The sequence below is a fragment of the Schistocerca nitens genome, chromosome 4, assembly GCF_023898315.1.
Source record: "Schistocerca nitens isolate TAMUIC-IGC-003100 chromosome 4, iqSchNite1.1, whole genome shotgun sequence".
Classification (NCBI taxonomy): domain Eukaryota; kingdom Metazoa; phylum Arthropoda; class Insecta; order Orthoptera; family Acrididae; genus Schistocerca; species Schistocerca nitens.
This window is the reverse complement of record NC_064617.1, coordinates 987,216,085-987,243,385: the sequence shown is the minus strand read 5'-3', so window position 1 is coordinate 987,243,385 and position 27,301 is coordinate 987,216,085. Positions and strand designations below refer to the sequence as shown.

Genomic DNA, 27,301 nt, shown 5'->3' with positions numbered 1-27,301 from the left:
TTAAGAAGGTCAGACCGGGACGATCAAGTTACCCCATCGTGACACACATCAAATTTACAAGTGACTGTAAAACACAATTTCAAGGAGATAGAAAATGCATCAAATTGAAAATCTATTCAGTACATGCAAGACAGTGAAGCAAATCCAAACCTCCCCCCCCCCCCTTAACTAGGAAGAGAAGCAACCATGCTCAGTAACTAGGAAGGAAAACAACCATGCTCTGCTACCATTGAGACACGTGCACCTCCCTCCAATATTTCATCAAAGACTTAATCAGTCTAATATCAAACAATTAAATATTATATGTGGAGATACGAATCATGGGAACAATTGAAATAGTGCATCACTTCATTGCAATTTGCATTTATTGTAACACTTGATAGCAGACCAAGAAAATATTACATGTTATGCTTGACAGATAATAGCATTAGAACAATAATAAGCACCTGATTCAGTTTTCTGGACTTTACTTTTAAAGTTCAACAGGCAAACACAATTTAAGTTCTTCCATAAATATAAATATGTATGTAGGCACATTAAAGAACTGGTTGTGAAACAGTCACTTATAACATCAAGGCAGGTACACTCCATTTAAAGGGAAAATAACTAACAAGTTTACACATTGTCTGGAACATTAAGGTGAATAACAAGAAAGTGCACCATCCACAACACCTTTACGGCGACAGTTAACCTCCAATAAGTTCCTTTCTTTACAATATGACATTTAAGTACAGCTCAATAGTAATAAAAAAAATTTAGATTCCACCGATGTATATATATAAATACATATATGCACAATTAAAAACTGGTGGAAAAACACTAAATTGGAAATTGACAAGTCTATACTCAAAGGAGCCGTACTCCATCTAAACACCCTAAAAATGGCAACTTAATGGCTACTTAGAGTAACAAAATTAAGAATAGCGTGCTTATAGATTGACTAGAATAAAGGAATAAATAACACATACACGGCTTCTGACGGCCGACAAACTGTGTTGGGCTATTGAGCAGTGATTAATTTAAGCTAGCCACAACATACGCTAAACAGGTTAGCAGCGTATTTAAAGACAAGCGTTGAGCAAGAACCCTGGTCAGAAGGTAATGGAACCAGTACTAATTGGCAACTAACTACAGCACTGAAATCAACTGATGACAGGTTGACCATTACCGATTTGGCATACGATGGACAGTCAAGAGACTGAACATTCAGCTGAAACCCAAGTATAATGCTGAGGGGCGAAATACCCAGCCCAAAGCATGTTTAGTGCAAACACCTAGTTTGAGAACAAACTGCCATGAAACAACCGGATGATATTGCAGCTTGCAGTACAAATGCCAGGGCCCGAATATAGCCTTAATCCAAGACAGGACTAAAGCACACTAGTTTCTCTCTCAATTAAAGTTTCCAAAACAATCAAATCTACCAGGATTCCCTTACACGGCAGACGTGCCGACACTTCTGTTCATATGCCAGAATCAACTGGCGCAACATAAATCATTGACACATTTCAGATAATATTTTAAAACAACATACTTAAATATCTTTGTTTATCACAAGCCCTAATTAGTTAACAGGTTAGGCTTTGTTATTGATGCCACCCTAATGATGTAGCAAGTTAAGGTCTACAATTCTACTTTGCCATTAACACGCGTCGTGAAAAGGAAAGAAAGAATCCAGCTAACTAATTGAAAGTCACTACTTGGATTCAGTTTTTGACAATGCGCTTAAAATCAACAGACAAAGGTGAGAGTCAAGTTTACACTCACAAGCAGCACACGCAGAACACAAGCATAGGTGAGCATTAAATAAACTGCTCCTTGTTCAATCATTTACACACGGAATAAACAAAAATAATCTTCGCCGAATTACTGCAGACGCCGGAATCCCCAGTTGCTTGCAAATGGCGCAAATAATGCTCAAAACGTCTTACTTTAAGTCTAATGACATCCGTAGGATATGAGTTTCAATGGACAACCAGGCCTCATCCCTTTGGATCCACCTGTGACCAAGACAGTAACATTGGCTGCTATCATGGCTTTAACGATGCATCACACCTGACACGAGTCACGCCAAACCATCAACAAAACGGCATAGCCTCCTGTACACTCTCACTCCACAATCAGAGTCCTCCTCCTGACTGACGCTCTCCCGCAAACACGGCAGGCAGCCGGCCACAGCAATGCCACAACGCCTTTGGCTAGGGTAAGAAAACAGCAGAGGGCGAAGTGGGAATTTCAAAAGGAATGCACTACAGACAAGGAGGAAACGCAGAGAACCGACCGTGACATTTTGTCACAGTTTATGATGAAATGATTTTGACTTTCAGCTTATGGTGGTAAGTATTTGCATAATCCACATAAATTCTTCTCAGTCAACAAAGAAATCTAATAATTTCATTGTATATAAGCTCTGTGTCTAAGCAAAGCTTACTTTAATTAATGAAAGACTGTTCGTTGCTTTTTCAGAAATTTATCAAATTCACACAACTGGTTTCAGCCTTTATATTAGGCCATTATCAACTGTGTCTGAAACTTCCAAATGTTCCTACATAATATGATGGACATATAGATATTTTTGTTTTTTATTGTAGAAGATGAGAGACGTACAGTAAAAGTGCAGAAATAATATACAACTTACATTATGCTGTGGAGAAGCAACATAAATTGATGAAAACGGAATAAATCAAGAAGATTTAAAAAAGTTTTCCACCCAATGATGTCATGAGAAAAATGGGCATGTTGTAATTATAAAAATGTACAATCTGAAAGCTGTTCACATACTTTAGCTTAAAAGAATTATACTCTGACGTATTTTAGAATTACAAGTACACATTTTTCAAATAAAACTTTAAAGTAATTGTTGTAACATTGTTTACACACAATATCAGAAGTAACATCAACCAAGTTTTATTCTGTTTTCAGAATAACTCTGAATGAAGTATAGACGGGAGTGTAGAACGGTACAAAGCCTCGTAACTATAGAACACATCAATATACAGTGTCATTGGTGAGCATAGAATAAGAAAGGAGAAATAAGTGAGACCAAGGGCCCAGCACACTGGACTTGTGCACATGGCCAAATGGTTGTTGCACAGTCTGTCCAAGTTGTGAGGTGACCTCTCAAGACCGACCACGGAGGCACTCGTATCGTGCACAGTTTGATTATGCACGCTGACACTATAGGATTACAATACTCCTTCCCCCGTGGGGAAAAGTGTTCACTTTGGAGATGTCCACGTCTTCATCAGTACGTGGCAACTGCTGGAGCAAGTGTTATGCTGTTACAGGAGAATGTGGTCTGAAATCTTGTGGGCACAGACAGACGTGGGCACTCGCTCCCCCCGAAAGAGGCCGTAAGAGAGCACTGGTGGTGATGGTGCTGTATGTTGTCATCAGGGCAGACACTTGGCAATGGAGGCAGCAGGGAAGGGGGCAGTGGCAACAGGGATTGTGGAGATGGAGGCAGCGTGTCACCTGGCAGTGGTGGCACCCGGAGCACTGACGGCGCCCGAGTCGAAAGAGGCGTGAACTGCGCCACGGGAGCCAGTGCAGCTGGTGGAGACGGAAGGATCTCTCGTACGTGGACAGACTCGCACGGCCAGGGCCGGTCGTAGTGTCACCGGCCGTCAGAGGTGTGCACGGCACAGAGGTGGCGGCGTCAGCATTGACAGGTGACTGCCGGTATCCATTTAGGGTGCCGGCCAAAACCGCGGGTCCGTACGGTGAGGCAGGCATCTGCCGGTGGCCAGGTGTCGGCCAGAGAAGATGGAGCACTGTAGGGGACTGGCAGCCACGGAGCAGCTCCGCCAGGCTACGGTTGCCGACTGGAGTGATCTTATACGAATGCGAGGACCTATTGAGGGCTTCCTCGGGAGAAGGTTGAGGGATATATTTTCTCGAGCGAGTTTTGAATGTACGGATCAGCCGCTTTGCCTCTCCGTTGGACTGGGGATGAAAGGGAGGGGCCTGTAAAATGCCGGATGCAAGTCTTTGTACAAAAATCTTCAAAATCTTGAGACACAAACTGTGGGCCATTATCCAGCACAAGCATATACGGCAATCCTTGTAAGGAAAAAATCAATAAAAGGGCCGTGACCGTAGCTGCTGTGTATGTGGACAGGCAACAAATGACATAAAGAAATTTTGAGAAAACATAAACTATTACAATCCAAAAGGAGTGAAGGAATGGAGCCACAAAATCACCATCCAGAGACTCTGGGAGGTGGTCCAGAGGGAAAGAGAGGGCCATTGCGGCACTTGATGGATGACCCACTGCAGACAATGTGTCACACACACATGATCTCGTGTCAATACACATCCAAAACACACGGTTGTGGGCTAGCAATTTTTTACGAGAAACACGCAATGATCCAGATGATGAAGGTGCACGACATCCCACCACAGTGCAGATGGGATCACAACCCTGTGCACCGACTCTTCTGTAACCGACAGTAACAAAGCATTAAGAACTGGTAGGTGATGGCAGAGAACATAATAATTATGCAAAAGATCCAATGCTTGGCCCAGTGGTTAAACCATCCATTTATGCCAACATAAGATCAGCCGTGTTAGCTGCTGAAATCTGAGAACTGGTAATGGGAAGACCATCCACACGGTTTGGGCTTTGACGTCTAAATGGAAACACAACAGCTCATCCTTATCAAATGCTGGATTTGGGCCAGTCAACAATCGAGAAAGAGCATCTGGATTAGTGTGTTTTGATCTGGATCAGAAATAAGTCTCATAGTTACAGCATGAAAAAAGCAGAGCCCAGTGCTGCAGGTGATGTACCACTTTATCTGGCAAAGGTAACTGCATAATAATTATGCACAGGATCCGATGCTCAGCCCGGTGGTTTATCTGGTCAGCTGTGCTGACGTAAGATAGGATTGGCCGCAGCAGTTGCCAAAATCTGAGAACTGGCAATGGGAAAAACGTTTGAGGTGTTTTGGGCTTCAACATCCAAATGAAAACAAAACAATTCATCCTGATCAAACATCAGATCAGGGCAAGCCAGCAATTGAGGAAGAGAATGCGCATTAGCGTGTTGCACTATGGGTCAGAAATAAGTCTCATAGTTATAATGCGACAAAAATGGAGTGCAGCATTGTAGGCGATGGGCCACTTTTCGTGTAAAGGTGCCAAAGGATTCAATAGAGAAAACAGAGGTTTGTGATCAGTAATCAAATGGAACTTAGAACTGTATAGGAAAACATGAAATTTTTGGTACATGTACGGAATAGCAAGGGCTACTTTTTCTATCTGCAAGCAGTGCTATTGCATCTGATTCAGAGTTTTGGAAGCGTACACAATAGAGCATGCCGAACCATCTGCATCTCTGTGTGCGAGAATGGCCCCGAGGCCATACTGATAGGTGCCTGTAGACAAAACAAGATGTTGGCCTGTTTTGAAGGTATACAAACAAGGTGGTGAGTGTAATTTGGACCTTAATAGGGTAAAATCATGCTCACAGGTGAGCAACCAGTCAAAATGAACATCTTTATGTAAGAGAGCATGAAGTGGCTGTGCTGATGTGGCTGCACCATGAAGAAATTTATGGTAGTGCGTAATCTTTCCAAGAATGGCTTGCAAGTGTTTGAAATTAGTTGGACACAGCAAATCTGTAATGGTGTCAGCATGCTGGCATAAAGGCTTGACACCAGTATGAGAGACTTCAGAATTGAGATAGATGCTGCAGTTGCAAGTAGGCTTCTGACAAGTCTATTGTGGAAAAATATTAGTCCCCAGAAAGCCATGCTAAGAGTTCATCCAGACAGGGCAAAGAAAAGGTATCAATAATAGACTGTGAATGTACACACACTTTAAAATCACCACAGAGCTGAAGGTTGCCGTTAGGTTTTTTGACAGTTACCAGTGGAGCAGACCTATTGCTACAGGAGACAGGCGTGACAACACCCAAAGACGTAAGTTGATATAGTTCCAATACGACTTGTGCCTGTAAAGCTGCTGGTACTGGGCAGGTGTGAAAAAAACAGGCATGCCATTGATTTTATTGTGTTGTGAACCTTAAAATTGGTAGCACACCCTAAACCTTCTAAAAACAGTGAGGAACATTCCAAGCAGAGTGTGTCCAGTTGTTGGCATGGAATTTGATCTGATAACAGATCCACTTCATCACAGTAAAAGAGAACCCAAAAATTTTGAAGGCATCTAACCCAAATAAGTTATCTGTATGGTGCGAAAACTGGTAATTGACGCTGAATAAAGAAAAGTGTGAAGTTATTCACATGAGTACTAAAAGAAATCCACCAAATTTAGATTATGCGATAAGTCACACGAATCTGAAGGCTGTAAATTCAACTAAATACTTAGGGATTACAATTACAAATAACCTAAATTGAAACGATCAGGTAGATAATGTTGTGGGTAGAGCAAACCAAAGACTGCGATTCATTGGCAGAACACATACAAGGTGCAACAGGTCTACTAAAGAGACTGCTTACACCACACTTGTCCACCCTATTCTGGAGTATTGCTGTGCAGTGTGGGATCCGCATCAGATGGGACTGACGGATGACATCGAAAAAATACAAAGAAGGGCAGCTCATTTTGTATTATCACTAAGTAGGGGAGATAGTGTCACAGACATGATACGTGAATCGGAGTGGCAATCGTTAAAACATAGGCGTTTTTTGTTGCGACGAGATCTTCTCATGAAATTTCAGTCACCAGTTTTCTCCTCCGATTGCGAAAACATTCTGTTGGCACCCACCTACATATGGAGAAATCAGGGCTCGCACAGAAAAATTTAGGTGCTCGTTTTTCCTGTGCACTGTTCAAGAGTGGAACGGCAGAGAGACAGCTTGGAGGTGGTTCTTTGAACCCTCTGCCAGGCATTTCATTATGAATGGCAAAGTAATCACGCAGATGTAGATGTAGATGTATAAGTAGTGTTGGTGTCATCCACTACTAGAAAGATCAAAAGCTGAACAGTTGTTTTGTACGCTATGGAAGTAGGAACCTGTCCCAATATGGGTATTTGTTGTGTGTTATAACTCACCGTCCAATGAGAGGTAGGGGACAATGCCAGTGATCCAAAATCCATATATGTTTTGGAATTTAACAGAGTCAATGCTGCACATGTGTCCACTTGCATTTTTATCATCTTGTTCATCACACATACGTCAATGTAGAGTTTGTTTGAGGCTACCATCACTTGGAAAACACTGTTCATATCCATGTTTGTGTCTGGTGAAAGAGATTGAAAGTTGCGCAGAGACACAAAATGTCCCTTTTTTCTACAATGGTTGCACATCACCCAGTGATTTGGGCACACAGCCTGCTCATGTTGAACAAAACTGTAAGGGCATGACAGCAGAGGACCACATGACCAGTGTTAAGACGCTGTCTGCTGTTGCTGCTTAGCACGACATTACCCCATGCAGCATGGAGGCCGCGGTTGCAGGACTACGACGTTGTCCTCCTCCTGTGAGCTAATTAACAATGGCCAAGGAGGAGAGCAAGCAATGGCAACTGCTTCACACCTATGTCTGTATCTACATCTATACTGTGCAAACCATCATATGTGCATAATACAGGGTACATCCCACTGTACCAGTTATTAGAGTTTCTTCCAGTTCCATTCAAATATGGAGTGTGGGACGAATGATTGTTTGAATGCCTCTGTGCTTGCAGTAATTATTCTAATCCTATCCTCATGATCCCTGTGTGAGTGATATTTAGGTGGTTGTACTATATCCCTAGAGTAATCATTTAAAGCCAATTCTTGAAATTTTGTTAATAGACTCTCAGGCTAGTTTACATCTGTGCTCAAGAGTCTGCCAGTTCATTTCCTTCAGTATCTCTGTGACACTCTCCCATGGATTAAACAAACCTGTGACCATTCGTGCTGCCCTTCTCTGTATACATTCAATACCCCTGTTAGTCCTATCTGATACGGGTCCCACACACTTGAGATATATTCTATGATGGGTTGCACAAGTGATTTGTAAGCAATCTCTCTTGTGGACTGATTGCACTTCCCCAGTATTCTACCAATAAACTGAAGTCTACCACTGCTTTATCCATGACTGAACACATTTCATCATTCTATTTCATATCCCTGCAAAGTGTTACACCCAGGTATTTGTATGAGTTGGCCGATGCCAACAGTGACTCATTGACATTATAGTCACAGGATACTATGTTTTTTCGTTTTGTCAAGTGCAGAAATTTTACTTGCCTGAACATTTAGAGCAAGTTGCCAATCTCTGCACCACATTGAAAACTTATCAAGATCTGACTAAATGTTTATGCAGCTTCTCTCAGATAGTACTTCATTATAGGTAACAGTAACATCTGCAAAAAGTCTGATTTTACTATGAATATTGTCTGCAAGGGGTCATTAATATACAACACGAACACCAAGGGTCCCAACATACTTACCTGGAGCACATCCAAAGCTACTTCTACATCTGACGGTGACTCTCCATCCGAACTAACATGCTATGTCCTCCCTACCAAAAAGTCCTCAGTTCAGTCACAAATTTCACTTGGTACCCTATAAGATCATACTTTTGACAATAAGTGTAGGTGCACTACTGAATCAAATGTTTTTCGGAAATCAGGAAACACTGCATCTACCTGGTTTCCTTGGTACAAAGGTTTCAGTATGTCATGAGAAAAAAGTGTGTTGGGTTTCACATGATCAATGTTTTCGAAATTCATGTTTGTTGGCATTGAGGAGTTCATTCTGTTTAAGATACCCCATGATGTTTGAGATCAAGATATGTTCTAAGATTCTACAACAAATTGATGTCAAGGATATTGGACAGTAGTTTTGTGGATCACTTTTACTACCCTTCTTGTAGACAGGTGTGTGACCTGTGCTTTTTTCTAAAAACTGGGCACAATATTTTGTTCAAGGGAACTACAATAGATTACAGTTAGAAGAGGGGCTAACTTAGCCCCAAATTCAGCATGGAATCTGCAGCTTTGTTCAGTTTTAACAATGTCTGCTGTCTGTCAACGCCACTGACACTACTAGTTATTTTGCTCATCTTTCCAGTGTTATGAGGATAAAACTGGAGCAATTCTCTTGGGTTTTCGTATGAAAAGTATTATTTGGAAATGGAATTAAGTACTGCAGCTTTTGCTTTGCTGCCCTCAATTTCAGTTCCTGCTTCATTCACTAGGGACTGGACACTAACTTTGATCCCATTAACAGCCTTTACATACAACCAGAATTTCTTTGGGTTCTGTGAAATGTCATTTTTTACAACTATTGACCGGCTGTTGTTCAACAAGAGATTGAAGAACTCCTTAAGAATTCCACACTTATTGTCAAGACACCACATTACACAATATTAGAAGTCAAGCAAACCAAATTTTATTCTGCTTCCACATGAACAGATCTGCAAAAACTCTAAATGAAGTATAGAATGGTATAAAGTCTCATAAATATAGAACACATCAATATACAGTCTCTTAGGTGAGCCTACAATAAGCAAACATAAGTGCCAGGCTTACATTAGGTTGTTGTGCACAAGACACAGAGCTTTTTGCACAGTCGGTCCTCTTTGGATCAGCCGTGGAGGCACTTGTATTGCGTGCTGTTGGATTACACATGCTCACACTAAGGGTTACAACAGTAATGATTTTGGATTAATAAAAGTGTCAAATAGTTGCAATTATCTCTAGCCATTCTTGCTTAGCCATTTTGCACTTCCTGTCAATCTCATGTTTTAGACATTTGTATCCCCCTTTGCCTGCTTCATTTACTGTATTTTTATATTTTCTCCTTTCATCAACTAAAATCAGTATCTCTTCTGTTATCAAAGAATTTTTAATAGGCCTCGTCTTTCTACCTACTTGTTCCTCTGCTGCCTTCACTACTTCATCCCTCAAAGCTACCCATTCTTCGTCTACTGTATTCCTTTCCCCTGTTCTTATCAGTCATTCCCTATTACTCACTCTCAAATTCCTTTTTGCAGTTTTTTCAGTTTTAATCTACAGTTCATAACCAATAAATTGTGGTCAGAGTCCGCATCTGTCCCTTGGAAATGTTTTACAATTTAAAACCTGGTCCCTAAAATCTCTGTCTTACCATTGTATAATCATTTTGAAACCTTCCGGTGTCTCCAGGTATCTGTATTAATGTGGAATCAATTTACTATGGAAAAAAAATCAGGTTCAAATCTGATGGTCAAAATTGGCACTGATTATTTTCCAGGTTCAAACCTGATGGCCAAAATTGGTACTGATTTTTTTCCATCGTAAATTGATTCCACATTAATACAGATAATACAATGGTAAGGCAGAGATTTAGGGACCAGGTTTTAAATTGTATGGCGTTTCCAGGGGGAGATGTGAACTCTGACCACAATTTATTGGTTATGAACTGTAGATCAAAACTGAAGAAACTGCAAAAAGGTAGGAATTTAAGGAAGTGGGACGTGGATAAACTGAAAAAACCAGAGGTCATAGAGAATTTGAGAGTGAGTAATAGGGAACATTTGAGAAGAACAGGGGAAAGGAATACATTAGAAGGAGAATTGACGGCTTTAAGAGATGAAATACTGAAGGCAGCGTAGGATCAAGTAGGTAAGAAGACGTGGCCTAGTAAAAATCTTTGGATTACACAAGAGACACTGAATTTAGTTGATGAAAGGAGAAAATATAAAAATACAGTAAATGAAGTAGGCAAAAGGGAATACAAATGTCTAAAATATGAGATTGAAAGGAAGTGCAAAATGGCTAAGCAAGAATGGCTAGAGATCAAATGTAAGGATTTAGAAGCATATATCACTAGGGGTAAGATAGACACCACCTAGCAGAAAATTAAAGAGACCTTTGGTGAAAAAAAAAAAAAACAGCTGCATGAATATCAAGTGCTCAGATTGACAACCAATACTAAGCAAATAAAAGAAAGCAGAAAGGTGGAAGGAGTATATAGAGGGTCTATACAAGGGAGATGTATTTGAGGGCAGTATTATGGAAATGGAAGAGGATATAGATGAAGAGGAGATGGGAGATACAATACTGTGTGAAGAATTTCACAGAACACTGAAAGACCTAAGTCGAAACACAGGCGTAGACACCATTCTGTTAGAACTATGGAAGCCTTTGGAGAGCCAGCCATTACAAAACTCTTCCATTTAGTGAGCAAGATCTGTGAGACAGGCGAGACACCCTTGGACTTCAAGAAGAATATTATAATTCCAGTACAAAAGAAAGCAGGTGCTGACAGGTGTGAAAATCGCTGAACAATCAGTTTAATAAGCCACGGTTACAAAATATTAACACAAATTCTTTACAGACAAATGGAAAAAGTGGTAGAAGTCGACCTCAAGGAAGATCGGGGAATGTAGGAACATGCGAGGCAATACTGACGCTATGACTTATCTTAGAAGATAGGTTAAGGAAAGCCAAACCTACGTTTATAGCATTTGTAGACCTAGAGAATCTCTTGGCAATGTTGACTGGAATAACCTCTTTCAAATTCTAAAGGTGACAGGGGTTAAATACAGGGAGTGAAAGGCTGTTTACAAAAAAAATGGCTCTGAGCACTATGGGACTTAACTTCTGAGGTCATCAGTCCCCTAGAACTTAGAACTACTTAAACCTAACTAACCTAAAGATATCACACACATCCATCCCCGAGGCAGGATTCGAACCTGCGACCGTAGCGGTTGTGCAGTTTCAGACTGTCGCACCTAGAACCACTTGGCCACTCCGGCTGGCAGATGTTTACAATTTGTACAGAAAACCAGATTGCAGTTATAAGAGTCGAGGGGCGTGAAAGACAAGCAGTGGTTGAGGAGGGAGTGAGACAGCATTGTAGCCTATCCCCAGAGCTATTCAATATGTACACTGATCAAACGGTAAAGGAAACCAAAGAAAAAATTGGAGTAGGAATTAAGGTTCAGGGAGTTTCAGAGAGAAGAAATAAAAACTTAAAGGTTTGCCAATGGCATTGTAATTCTGTCAGAGACAGCAAAGGACTTGGAAGAGCAGTTGAACAAAATCGACAGTGTCGTGAAAGGAGGATATAAGATGAACATCAACAAAAGCAAAACGAGGATAATGAAAGTAGTTGAATTAAATCAGGTTACAAAATAAGATACTTACAGTAGTAGATGAGTTTAGCTATTTGGGCAGCAAAATAACTGATGATAGTCAAAGTAGAGGGGATATAAAATGTAGACTGATAATGGCAAGAAAAGCCTATCTTAAGAAGAGAAATTTGTTGTCATCGAATATAGACTTAAGTGTCCGGAAGTCTCTTCTGAAAGTATTTATGTGGAGTGTAGACATGTATGGAAGTGAAACATATACAATAAACAGTTTAGACAGGAAGAGAATAGAAGTTTTTGAAATGTGTTGCTGCACAACTAATGTGGAGGAACTGAATAGAATTGGGGGGGGGGAGAGAAATTTGTAGTATAACCTGACTATAAGAAAGGATCAGTTGATAGGACACATCTTGAAACATCAAGAGGGATCACCAATTTAGTACTGGAGGGTAGCATGGGGTGTAAAAATCATAGAGGGAAACCAAGAGATAAATACAGTAAGCAGATTCAGAGAGATGTAGGTTGCCGTAGTTACTTGGAAGTGAAGAGGCTTGCACAGAATTATGTAGCAGGAGACCTGCATCAAACCAGTCTTCGGACTGAAGACCACAACAACAACAACAACATTAACACATCATATCAACCAACTTTAGATACCATACGATAATTATACCCCACATTGGACCCCTGTAAGTAGCAGCAGTTTAATTATAACCACCCAGTATATACATTTGATCAGTTGTTAGAAGTAGTAAGTTTCACACGTATATTTGGATGCTACAAGTTACAGAATTTTATCTGTATTATTTATGCGTTTTGAAAACTCCTTGATCAATCTATTGCCTCTTGCTTTAAAGCACATTCCATTTTTTTAAAATCTTTTACCAGTATCATTATTGCATATAATGGTGGAATTGGACCCTGTCTTTTGAGATTGAAGTAATGACACCATTGTCAATTCAGTGCTGAGGCACAGTTGACGTGTGTGTAAAATGTTCTCATAGCTGCAGCATGCAGAGCTCCACTCTAATGGTGCATCTTAGCAAATTGTGTTCCTACAGAAAACAAATAATATCAAAGAGCAACAATTGGTACCATCTACATTAGAGAAACTCTCCAGTCTAAATAGAAAAGAAAAATTTGTTTTATGTTCCAAACATTGTAAAACGACAATCTGGTTATTTCTGACTAATATTATTGATACTATATGCATCTGTCTGAAATATTTACTGTTCCTTACTCGTATACTCTTCAGACCAAGAAACTGTGTGTTTTGGCAAATTTGGCATAGCACTAAAAGAACTTTTTAAAGGAATCTTAATTTATGTCTGCTGTTAGTATTCTTTTCATGTATATCACTGATATGAAACTAAAATAACTCACTGTACATTTACGCACTTATGAAGTCTGTAGTCAATTAGAAAACGACAGTAACATTCATAAAAATAGTAGAAAGAGAAGTGATACATTATGCATCACTCAGTCCTAGTGCCACATAATTCGGAATATTCAGCCAGAGAATCTTTGACTGCTTACCCAGTGATGTGAAGAATCTAGTAGATGTTAAATTCAACTTCAAACACAAATTGAAATTGTATTTGGGTCTCAACTCCTTTTCCATAGGAGAATTTCTGAATGTGTAATAAATCAACCAACCAACCAACCAACGAAACATACATACATACAAACATACATCATGTTATAATTGTAAGCTGACTCCATGTCAAAGTAACAGGTTCCAATTATTACCTATGGAATCGATGAGAATGACACTGAAGTAAGTTAAGAGTTAGTGAGTGTACTGTACAAAGATGATTTGTGCTCTTTGTTTTTCATAATAATTTGTTTTATTTATTCCTTTAGGGTGGTTGATATCCGATGCAGTCCAACTGACTCAACATTTGTATGCTCGGTTGTTGGTGACCAAGGAAATGGATCTGGCAAGCTGCTACTTTATGATATCAAAACACGGAAACTTGAGGTACTGCTTGTCTTATTGCCGCACGGGATTAGCCGAGCGGTCTAAAACACTGCAGTCATGGACTGTGCGGCTGGTCCCAGTGGAGGTTCGAGTCCTCCCTCGGGCGTGTGTGTGTGTGTGTGTGTGTGTGTGTGTGTGTGTGTGTGTGTGTGTGTGTGTGTGTGTGTCCTTAGGATAATTTAGGTTAAGTAGTGTGTAAGCTTAGGGACTGATGACCTTAGCAGTTAAGTCCCATAAGATTTCACACACATTTTTATTAAAATTAATCAGTCCACCAAGAAGGCTAGGAGAATATTTATGCTAAAAAGAACAGGATAGTAGTTGTTAGTGTTCTATGTAGAAAATGAATGTACATCCTTTTGTTCCAGTATCATGGACATGTGAACATAGAGGAATTATGGAAAAAGTTCAAACTGATGCTCTGGAAATCATGCTCTGGAAAAGTATGTGTTGGGTAAATTGGTTAAGAACAGAAAATACCCACCAGGTTTAATAACAAAATTTGGAAAATGCGCAGAATCAGAGATTGTTCACCCTTGTTTCAAAAAAGAACCCTGAAATGTTGACAGGCAAAAGTTAGTAGAAATTTGTGCATCTGTAAAAAGATTAATGTGTGAACCATATAACAATGCCACTGTCATATCTTAGCAAAAGATTTTGCTAACAAACTGAAAAAATCACAAGCAGATTGAAGGCTTCTATCCAGTCACTCTGCCAGATTTTCAATTCCCTCCCATGAATTTATTAAAAGCTACACATGTTGCTCAGAAAAAGACCTGGCATAATATGAACTTTGCAAGCTAGTTATCCTTAAGGCACTGGTACATCAGTTACACAGACATAAGTAAAATGCACAAAACAACCCTTGCAGCATAGGTTGGAATGAACTGCTTGCCACAGTAAACAGATAACTAGCAGGGGTGCATGGTAGTGATAACATAGACCTACCTTTTTGTGCTGTATAACTGAAATCCATCCACATATATTTGATGTGTTAACCTTACATTCCCTTACCTGTTATGAATATGTTCCTATGCTGAATTCCCATTTTGTGTGACTTGATCAAGCTTTGCAGTAATACAACACAACTCTGGGAGAAGTTGGTACACCATCAAATAAATAAGAAGTTAATCTTATAGAATCATAATATATTGTTGACACGTTATCTGCTCCAGTTTGTATGTAATACATTAGTCACAACAGAGATTCAAAGTTCAAGTGACATTCATCAGAATTCATGGAGTCTATACGATCAATATTAACATTGACAAGACACATCTCCCTTTACCAAAATAGTGATTCCCATATGTTGTTGTTGTTGTTGTTGTTGTTGTGATGGTGGTGGTGGTGGTGGTGGTGGTGGTGGTGGTGGTCTTTGGTCGTCTTTGGTCAAAAGACTGGTTTGATGCAGCTCTCCATGGTACTCAATCCTGTGCAAGCTTCTTAATCTCCAATAACTACTGGAACCTACATCCTTCTGAATCTGCTTAATGTATTCATCTCTTGGTCTGCTTCTACAATTCTTACCCTCCACACTTCCCTCTATTACTAAACTGGTAATTCCTTGATGCCTGAGAATGTGTCCTACCAACCAAACAATTCTTCTAGTCAAATTGTACCACAAATTCCTCTTCTCCCCAATTCTATTCAGTACCTCCTCATTAGTTATGTGATCTACCCATCTAATCTTCAGCATTCTTCTGTAGCACCACATTTCAAAAGATTCTTTTCTCTTCTTGTCTAAACTGATTATCATCCATGTTTCACTTCCATACATGGCTAGACTCCTTACAGATAACTGACCCATAAATCTATACTCGATGTTAACAAATTTCTCTTCTTCAGAAACACTTTCCTTGCCAATGCAAGTCTATATTTTATATTCTCTCTACTTTGACCATCGGTTATTTTGCTGTGATTCTACAGTTTGTCCCGGCGTATTTGTTGCGTGAACAGTCCGCGGGTATACTGCCGGTTCATAGTATCCAACGGGCACAATATTTCGGCGATCAGACACGTCGCCATCGTCAGGTGCGCTGCTGAACTGAGCTCCTGAGGGCCTGCGGACGATTTAAATCCCCCCCCCCCCTACCATGGGGCCAGATGACGAACGTGTCATCAACATAATGGAAGAAACAAGTAGGTTTCCAATTGGATGACGCCAAGGCTTCCTCCTCGAAGTACTCCACGTACAAATTCGCGACCACCGGCGAGAGTGGGCTGCCCGTTGCGACTCCATCCATTTGCTCATAGTATTCCCCATTAAACAGGAAATACGTTGAGGTCAAGACACGCCTAAAGAGTTCGGTGGTCTTCTCGTCAAATTTCTGCCCAATAAGCTCGACTGACTCTCGTAGAGGCACCCTGGTGAATAGTGAAACCACATCGAAGCTCACTAGGATATCACTGTCTTTCAGTCTGAAGTTGTCGAGACATTTCACAAAATCCACGGAGTTATGGATATTGTGTGGGCATTTACCTACATAGGGGCTAAGTAATTCAGCCAGATATTTCGCCAGCAAGTAAGTAGGTGCCCTAATGTTGCTGACAATTGGGCGCATAGGTGTACCCCCTCTTTGTGGACCTTAGGGAGTCCATAAAGTCTTGAAAGTCTCGGTGGTACAGGTCCTTGAGGTGACAGTTTCTTGCCGTCCCCCTCTGGTAGATCCGTGTCCTCGAGTAGAGCCCTGGTCTCGTTCTCCACCTTCTTCGTGGGGTTAGTGTTGATCTTCCTATAGGAGTCATCATCTAGCAGGCGCTGCATCTTCTCAATGTAGTCCTTACGGGTAAGAACAACAGTGGCAATGCCTTTGTCAGCAGGTAAGATACCAATCTCAGAGCACTCTCTCAAGTCCCGAATGGCCGCCATCTCTCTGCTGGTAATGTTAGTCTTCGTAGGTTTAGTTCTGGTCAGAGCCCGGCAAGTTTCCTGACGCACTTCTTCTGCTGCTTCAGGTGGTAATCGCGCTGCAACCTGTTCCACTGCACTGACGATGTCCGCGACCGGCGTGAACCTGGGGGTGGGAGGGGAGCAAAGTTGAGTCCCTTCTCCAGAACCGAAACTGCCTCGTGAGACAGCTCCGTGTCAGTGAGATTGATGATCGTCTCGCACGGTGCCTCCAACGATGGTTTATCCGAGAGACGTGAGAATTTTGAAATCTGACGTCCAGTGGCCTTTTTATGTGCAAATTGGCTGTCGTCTAGGTAACACTGTCCACCCAGTCCCAGGTCCACAAATTAAACTGATTGGACAGTTTAAGATGAAGTTTAAATAGTTCCTGGTAGTTGTATTCGAGGCTGCGGCAAACGTATTTTCTTTAATGGGGAATACTATGAGCAAACGGGTGGAGTTGCAATGGGCAGCCCACTCTCACCGGTGGTTGCGAATTTGTACACGGAGTACTTCGAGGAGGAAGCCTTGGCGTCATCCAATTGGAAACCTACTTGTTTCTTCCATTATGTTGATGACACATTCGTCATCTGGCCCAATGGTAGGGACAAGCTCCTGGATTTCCTTACACACCTAAACTCCATACATCCAAACATCAAATTCACTATGGAGACCGAAGCAGAAGGAAGATTACCACTCCTGGACGTCACGGTCAGGAGAAGAGCTGATGGTACCCTGAGCCACGGTGTGTACAGGAAGAAAACGCACACTGACCTGTACCTGGATGCAGACAGCTGCCACCAGCCTTCTCAGAGGAATGGAGTACTAAAAACACCAGTACACAGGGCGCGCAGCAGAGAGTCTGCCCCAGGAATGGGAACACCTCAAGACCGTGTTCCGAAAAAACGGGTACTCGGAATGGAAGATTAGACGCGCTCTCCGTCCCACCACCACAGCACAACCTGTGGAGACGGATGAAGTCACGGAAGAAGAGGTAGCCACTGCCTTTATTCCGTACAATGGTGCACTATCAGGGAAAATCGACCTTATATTAAAGAAACACCGAGTCAAAACTGTCTTCTACCCGCCCAATAAAACACGGGCATTACTGGGAAGTGTGAAAGATGACCTCGGTTTGAGGAAGGCTGGCATATACCAAATTCCCTGTGAGTGTGGGAAGACTTATATCGGACAAACAATATGCACCATCGAAGATCATTGCCGAGAACATCAAAGGTACACTCGACTGAAATATCCAAATAATTCAGCGGTAGCAGAGCACTGTTTGTCTGAGAAACACGAGATAGATTATGAGCGTACCAAGATCCTGGATCAGACCTCTAAATATTGGGACAGAGTTATAAGGGAGGCTATCGAAATTCGCACCAGAGAAGATCTTATCAACCGAGATTGCAGCTACAATCTCATCAAGGCTTGGGACCCGGCACTGAATGTAATTAAGAAGACTCTCAGCAAGAAGTATGAACTGGCGACCAGGGCGGACACAGCAAGCACATCAACGCTACGACAGATTCCGACGCCCACGTCTTCGTGACCGCTGGCGCGCGGGCGCGGATGGCGAAGAGAGCGGCCACGGGGGAGGGGATTTAAATCGTCCACAGGCCCTCAGGTGCTCAGTTCAGCAGCGCACCTGACAGTGGCGACATGTCTGATAGCTGAAATATTGTGCCCATTGGACACTATGAACCAGCAGTATTCCCGTGGACTGTTCGAGGTTACGTTGCTGTTCAAATAGAAAAACACATCTACTACTGTAACTATCTCATTTCCTTCTGTAACTCCCTCAGCATCACCTGATTTAATTTGACTACGTTTCATTACCCTCGTTTTCCTTTTGTTGATGTTCATCTTATATCCTCCTTTCAAGACACTGTCCTTTCTGTTCAACTGCACTTCCAGGTCCTTTGCTGTCTCTGACAGAATTACAGTGTCGTTGGCAAACCTCAAAGTTTTTATTTCTTCTCCCTGTATTTTAATCCCTTCTCCAATTTTTTCTTTTGTTACCTTTACTGCTTGCTCAATATACAGATTGAATAACATTGGGGATAGGCTACAACCCTATCTCACTCCATTCCCAGCCACTGCTTTCCTTTCATGCCCTCAACTCTCATAACTGCCATCTGCTCTCTGTACAAATTGAAAACCGCCTTTCACTCCCTTCAGAATTTGAAAGAGAGCATTTCAGTCAACGTTGTCAAGAGCTTTCTCTAAGTCTACAAATGCTATAACCTACGTTCTAAGTTAAGTTGTAGGGTCAGTATTGTCTCACTTGTTCCTACATTTCTGCAGAATCCAAACTGATCTTCCTTGTGGTTGGCTTCTACCAGTTTCTGCATTTGTCTGTAAAGGATTTTGTGTTAATATTTGGCAACCATGACTTATTAAACTGATAGTTCGGCAATTTTCATACCTGTCAGGACATGCTTTCTTTGGTATTGGAATTATTATATTCTTTTTGAAGTCTGAAGATGTCTTGCCTGTCTTATAGATCTTGCTCACTAGATGGAAGAGTTTTGTCATGACTGGCTCTCTCAAAGTGTCCATAGTTCTAACAGAATGGTGTCTACTCTTGTGTTTCAACTTAGGTCTTTCAGTGTTCTGTGAAATTCTTCAAACAGTATTGTATCTCCCATCTCTTCTTCATCTACATCCCCTCTAGGAAAGGAAGGGTAAACTGGCAAGGTCATTAGCGAAATCTATAAGGGGGGGACACTATTACTCATGGATGTACCTCTTTTTTTAGACTAATATCAGTGTCCAATGAGAAGTTCAGGCAGGCAGATGCTAAAGAGGCCGAAAACTCACAAGATTCTAAGAACAGTAAAGTAAACAATAATGTTACCATATTTAACAAAAATATTGGTTGATTAAAGAAAAAAGTAGATTCTCACAAAAGTAAAGTAAAAAATAATGTTACCATTTTTCACCAAAATATTCGGGGTTTGAAGAATAAACTAGACGAGCTCCTGGTTCTTTTAGATGACATTGAATCTGATAATGTAATAAATATACTATGCTAGCCTGAGCATCACATTGTGTCTGATATGGAAAAGGTAAATATCAGTGGTTATAAACTAGCAGCACATATGAGTAGAGAGAGTAAAGTGAGAGCAGGAGTTGCCATATATGTCAAAAGTTATCACTGTGTAGAAAGCTTAGATACAAAAAAGTTTTGTGTAGAGCAACATATAAAAGCATGTTCCTGTCAACTTAAACTGAAGGAGGGCTCTTTTATAACTGTAACAATATATAGGTGCCCTTCATGAAACTTTCATTTATTCCTGGAAAACTTGGATGCCTTGTTGTGCTATCTGTCAGATAGGGGAAAGTAAATTATTATTTGTGGGACTTCAATGTTGATTCACTGAAAGAGTGTAATAGAAAGAATGACCTGGAAGTCTTGCTCGGTTCTTTCAATTTGAAATCTGTCATTAATTTTCCTACTCGGGTAGTAAAGGACAGCAGCACATTGATAGATAACACTTTTATAGACCAAGATAAGTTTAAAAACATAAATTCTTGTTCTGTTGAGAATGGCCTTTTTGACCATGGTGCTCAGCTAGTTACAGTATATGACATAGCTCCATTCAGTAATCCAAAGTTGTGCATTCAATTAATGACTTAACAATTAGAAATTTCAGGGAAAATCTTCAGCAGTTAGACTGGGATGAGGTGTACAAGGAATCCGATGCTAATTTAAAATATAACTTATTTCATGATACACTTGTAACAGAATTTGAAAACTGTTTCCCCAAGAAAGTAGTTAAATCTAATTATAAGAAACCATGCAAAAAACCTTGCCTTGCTAAAGGATTAAAAATATCTTGTAACCACAAAAGGGAACTGTATCTAACAACAAGAAAGAGTAATGACCCAGAAACAGTCAAATATTATAAAAACTACTGTGCTACATTAAGAAAGTAATTAAAAAGTCCAGAAGCATGTGCATCATGTCTGAGATTAATATCTCTGATAACAAAATCAAAAAAATTTGGAATATTATTACAAAGGAGACAGGGCAACCAAGAGTACAGGATGACAGCATTACCATGAAAGTGAATGGAAACTTGACAAACAACAAGCCGGAAGTCGAAAACATTTTGAATAATCATTTTTTAAATGTTGTAGAGAAAATAGGATCTAAATGTTCATTAGAGGGAGCAAGGCAGTTAATGGAAGAAGCCATACCCACCCAATTTGATACAATTGAAATTCCACCCACCTCTCCTTCTGAAATTAGGAAGATAATAAACACTCTCAAGAATAAAAGCTCACATGGAATTGATGGCATTTCCAGCAGGATAATAAAAGCTTGTTCCCAAGAGATAAGTGGGATTCTTAGCCACATATATAATAGCTCTCTGAAGCAGGGTATTTTCCCAGATAGACTGAAGTATGCCATTGTTAAACCACTGCATGAAAAAGGGGATATGTCTGATGTCAACAACTACCGCCCAATCTCTGTTCCGACTGCCTTAACCAAAATTTTTGAAAAAGTAACGTATTGTACAGTAGCTTCACACCTTTGTAAAAATAAAGTTTTAACAAAAGGTCAGTTTGGTTTCCAGAAAAGTTTTTCAATGGAAAATGCTATATTTACTTTCACTAATGAAATATTAAATGCTCTGAGTATCTGGAAGTCACCCGTTGGGATTTTTTGTTGATCTCTCAAAGGATTTGATTGAGTAAATCATGGAATACTTCTAGATGAGCTCAAGTACTGTGGTATGAATGGGGCAGTGCTCAAATGGTTTAAATCATACCTAGCTGGAAGAGTGCAGAAAGTTGAAATAAGCAGTTCACATAATATGCAAATACTGGTGATTTCTCAAACTGGGGAACAATCAAGAATGGGATGCCGCAATGTTCGGTCTTGGGTCCTCTGCTGTTCTTAATATATATTAATGACTTGCCATTCTATATTCACGAAGATGCAAAGCTGATACTTTTTGCTGATGATACAAGTATAGCTATTACACCCAACAAACAAGAATGAACTGATGAAATTGTAAATGATGTTTTTCAGAAAATCATTAAGTGCTTCTCTGCAAATGGGCTCTCATTAAACTTTGACAAAACACAGTATGTACAGTTCCACACAGTAAATGGAATGACACCATTAATAAATATAGACTTCAATCAGAAATCGGTATCTAAGGTAGAATATTCAAAATTTCTAGGTGTATGCATTGATGAGGGGTTGAACTAGAAAAAACACACTGAAGATCTGCCGAAACGTTTGAGTTCAGCTACTTATGCTATTAGGGTCATTGCAAATTTTGGCAATATACGTCTCAGTAAATTAGCTTGCCATGCCTATTTTCATTCTCAGCTTTCATATGCCATCATATTCTTGGGTAACTCATCATTGAGTGAAAGAGTGTTCATCGCAAAAAAGTGTGTCATCAGAATACTTGCTGGAGCTCAAGATCATCCTGCAGACAGTTATTTAAAGAGCTAGGGATCTTCACAGTAGCCCCACTATATATTATTATTATTATTATTATTATTATTATTATTATTATTATTATTATTATTGTTCCCCTTTAGGAGAGCGATTGAACTTGAATTCATAATTTCATCTTCAGATGTTTTTCTTCTTTGCTTCCCAAAACCTCCTCATCCTCTCAGAATGCTCCTTCTTCCGTTCCTCTGTCCATTTTTTACCAGGCTGACGTGATGTTCTTTCCCCAAACTTCACACTTGTGATTTTATGCCGGCACATGGTGCGATCTTCGAGATTTTTTATGTTGATCTGCTGTAGATCCCTCTGGACTTCTTTCAGCCATTCCGTGCCACATTTACTCCTTGTTATAATATTGAATAATTTCTTTGCTGTTCTGGAGTCTTCCATCCTGTAGATGTGTGTATAAAATTTGGCTCGGCGCTTTCTGATTTCATCTGTTACTATGTTGATCGTTCTATAGAGCTCGTTTTGTGGTCTCTTCATCCAAATGCCATTTTTGTTGATTGGACCGTAAATCTTCCTGAGAAGTTTTCTTTCCTGCTTTTCTATTTCCTTAATTTTAGAATGACCATCAATCACCATTGTTTCAGCTGCATAGATTGCTTCTGGAAGAATCACTGTTGTATAGTGCCTTAATTTTGTGTCTGTCGAAATGCACTTCTTGTTGTAATGCATCCAAGTTAGCTTGTAGGCTTTCTGGAGCTTGGTGATTCTTTGTTCATTGGCAATTTGGTTTAATCCTGATGACTGTATAGTTTCACCGAGGTATTTAAAATGGCAGACTTGTGCAATTTTACCATATTTTGTTATTAAAGGGGATTTATTTTCTGGCTGCCTTTCCATATATTGGGTTTTTTCATAATATATCTGTAGTCCGGTTTTTTGTGAAATTTCATGTAGTTTTTCCACTGCGTGAATCGCTTCTGTTCTGTTATTGGTGATAATTGCAATATCGTCAGCGAAAGCAAGGCACTTGACTTTAATTCGGTTCTCTTTCTTGATACCAATTTGGATACCCTTTATGTGAGGTTCCCATTCCCTGATTATCTTTTCTAGAACAATATTGAAAAGGATTGGGGATAGTCCGTCCCCCTGTCGGACTCCAGATTTGATTTCGAAGGGTTCTGATACTTCGCCCATGAATTTCACTTTGGCCGTCGTTCCTGTAAGTGTCTGTTCTGTGATTTTTCGTGTTTTTCGGTCGATCCCAAATTCTTCCATGATTTTAACCAGGGTTCCACACTCCACTGAATCATATGCTTTCCTGAAGTCGATGAATGTAACTACTGTGTTTCTGCATTTCCTCATTTGCAATATTGTCTTTAAGCACCAGATCTGTTCCGCACATGACCGTCCTTTTCTGAATCCGGCCTGCTATTCACCAATTATATGTTGTTGTTGTTGTGGTCTTCAGTCCTGAGACTGGTTTGATGCAGCTCTCCATGCTACTCTATCCTGTGCAAGCTTCTTCATCTCCCAGTACCTACTGCAACCTACATCCTCCTGAATCTGCTTAGTGTATTGATCTCTTGGTCTCCCTCTATGATTTTTACCCTCCACGCTGCCCTCCAATGCTAAATTTCTGATCCCTTGATGCCTCAAAACATGTCCTACCAACCGATCCCTTCTTCTAGTCACGTTGTGCCACAAACTTCTCTTCTCCCCAATCCTATTCAATACCTCCTCATTAGTTACGTGATCTACCCACCTTATCTTCAGCATTCTTCTGTAGCACCACATTTCGAAAGCTTCTATTCTCTTCTTGTCCAAACTGGTTATTGTCCATGTTTCACTTCCATACATGGCTACACTCCATACAAATACTTTCAGAAACGACTTCCTGACACTTAAATCTATACTCGATGTTAACAAATTTCTCTTCTTCAGAAACGATTTCCTTGCCATTGCCAGTCTACATTTTATATCCTCTCTACTTCGACCATCATCAGTTATTTTACTCCCTAAATAGCAAAACTCCTTTACTACTTTAAGTGTCTCATTTCCTAATCTAATCCCCTCAGCATCACCCGATTTAATTTGACTACATTCCATTATCCTCGTTTTGCTTTTGTTGATGTTCATCTTATATCCTCCTTTCAAGACACTGTCCATTCCGTTCAACTGCTCTTCCAAGTCCTTTGCTGTCTCTGACAGAATTACAATGTCATCGGCGAACCTCAAAGTTTTTACTTCTTCTCCATGAATTTTAATACCTACTCCGAATTTTTCTTTTGTTTCCTTTACTGCTTGCTCAATATACAGATTGAATAACATCGGGGAGAGGCTACAACCCTGTCTCACTCCTTTCCCAACCACTGCTTCCCTTTCATGCCCCTCGACTCTTATAACTGCCATCTGGTTTCTGTACAAATTGTAAATAGCCTTTCGCTCCCTGTATTTTACCCCTGCCACCTTCAGAATTTGAAAGAGAGTATTCCAGTTAACGTTGTCAAAAGCTTTCTCTAAGTCTACAAATGCTAGAAACGTAGGTTTGCCTTTTCTTAATCTTTCTTCTAAGATAAGTCGTAAGGTTAGTATTGCCTTACGTGTTCCAACATTTCTACGGAATCCAAACTGATCTTCCCCGAGGTCCGCTTCTACCAGTTTTTCCATTCGTCTGTAAAGAATTCGCGTTAGTATTTTGCAGCTGTGACTTATTAAACTGATAGTTCGGTAATTTTCACATCTGTCAACACCTGCTTTCTTTGGGATTGGAAGTATTATATTCTTCTTGAAGTCTGTGGGTATTTCGCCTGTCTCATACATCTTGCTCACCAGATGGTAGAGTTTTGTCATGACTGGCTCTCCCAAGGCCATCAGTAGTTCTAATGGAATGTGGTCTACTCCCGGGGACTTGTTTCGACTCAGGTCTTTCAGTGCTCTGTCAAACTCTTCACGCAGTATCTTATCTCCCATTTCATCTTCATCTACATCCTCTTCCATTTCCATAATATTGTTCTCAAGTACATTGCCCTTGTATAAACCCTCTATATACTCCTTCCACCTTTCTGCCTTCCCTTCTTTGCTTAGAACTGGGTTGCCGTCTGAGCTCTTGATATTCATACAAGTGGTTCTCTTCTCTCCAAAGGTCTCTTTAATTTTCTTGTAGGCAGTATCTATCTTACCCCTAGTGAGACAAGCCTCTACATCCTTACATTTGTCCTCTAGCCATCCCTGCTTAGCCATTTTGCACTTCCTGTCGATCTCATTTTTGAGACGTTTGTATTCCTTTTTGCCTGCTTCATTTACTGCATTTTTATATTTTCTCCTTTCATCAGTTCAATTCAATATTTCTTCTGTTACCCAAGGATTTCTATTAGCCCTCGTCTTTTTACCTACTTGATCCTCTGCTGCCTTCACTACTTCATCCCTCAAAGCTACCCATTCTTCTTCTACTGTATTTCTTTCCCCCATTCCTGTCAATTGTTCCCTTATGCTCTCCCTGAAACTCTCTACAACCTCTGGTTTAGTCAGTTTATCCAGGTCCCATCTCCTTAAATTCCCACCTTTTTGCAGTTTCTTCAGTTTCAATCTGCAGTTCATAACCAAGAGATTGTGGTCAGAATCCACATCTGCCCCTGGAAATGTCTTACAATTTAAAACCTGGTTCCTAAATCTCTGTCTTACCATTATATAATCTATCTGATACCTTTTAGTATCTCCAGGATTCTTCTAGGTATACAACCTTCTTTTATGATTCTTGAACCAAGTGTTAGCTATGATTAAGTTATGCTCTGTGCAAAATTCTACCAGACGGCTTCCTCTTTCATTTCTTTCCCCCAATCCATATTCACCTACTATGTTTCCTTCTCTCCCTTTTCCTACTGACGAATTCCAGTCACCCATGACTATTAAATTTTTGTCTCCCTTCACTACCTGAATAATTTCTTTTATCTCGTCATACATTTCATCAATTTCTTCATCATTTGCAGAGGTAGTTGGCATATAAACTTGTACTACTCTAGTAGGCATGGGCTTTGTGTCTATCTTGGCCACAATAATGCGTTCACTATGCTGTTTGTAGTAGCTAACCCGCACTCCTATTTTTTTATTCATTATTAAACCTACTCCTGCATTACCCCTATTTGATTTTGTATTCATAACCCTGTAATCACCTGACCAAAAGTCTTGTTTCTCCTGCCACCGAACTTCACTAATTCCCACTATATCTAACTTTAACCTATCCATTTCCCTTTTTAAATTTTCTAACCTACCTGCCCGATTAAGGTATCTGACATTCCACGCTCCGATCCATAGAATGCCAGTTTTCTTTCTCCTGATAACGACGTCCTCTTGAGTAGTCCCCGCCCGGAGATCCGAATGGGGGACTATTTTACCTCCAGAATATTTTACCCAAGAGGACGCCATCATCATTTAATCATACAGTAAAGCTGCATGTCCTCGGGAAAAATTACGGCTGTAGTTTACCCTTGCTTTCAGCCGTTCACAGTACCAGCACAGCAAGGCCGTTTTGGTTAATGTTACAAGGCCAGATGAGTCAATCATCCAGACTGTTGCCCCTGCAACTACTGAAAAGGCTGCTGCCCCTCTTCAGGAGCCACATGTTTGTCTGGCCTCTCAACAGATACCCCTCCATTGTGGTTGCACCTACGGGAAACATTCCACATGGGAAAACCGTTGTTGCGAAAGCTTGAATTTTGAATTTTGTGTCATGTTTGTGTTTGTCACTTGATTGTTGGGAGTGTGTGGCTGAGGGACTGCGTCAGCTTTCAGACAACACTACATACAAAGTTTGCCATGGTAATGCCATTCCTGATGTCCAGGCGGAGCTTCAAGGAATCCTCAGAACCTTAGGCCCCCTACAAAACCTTTCACCCGACTCCATCAACCTCCTGACCCCACCAACACCCCGCACCCCTACCTTCTACCTTCTTCCTAAAATTCAC

At 40.5% G+C, this 27,301-nt stretch overlaps 1 protein-coding gene across 1 annotated transcript in view; it reads left to right on the top strand.

Moving 5' to 3' along the window:
* The window catches only part of LOC126253700 (WD repeat-containing protein 91), a 231,609-nt gene that overhangs the window by 161,846 nt on the left and 42,462 nt on the right, over positions 1-27,301 (top strand). Inside the window, exon 10 of the mRNA XM_049955227.1 lies at positions 13,899-14,016. Coding sequence (XP_049811184.1) covers positions 13,899-14,016 — 118 coding nt within the window. The remainder of the gene's footprint in view (positions 1-13,898; positions 14,017-27,301) is intronic.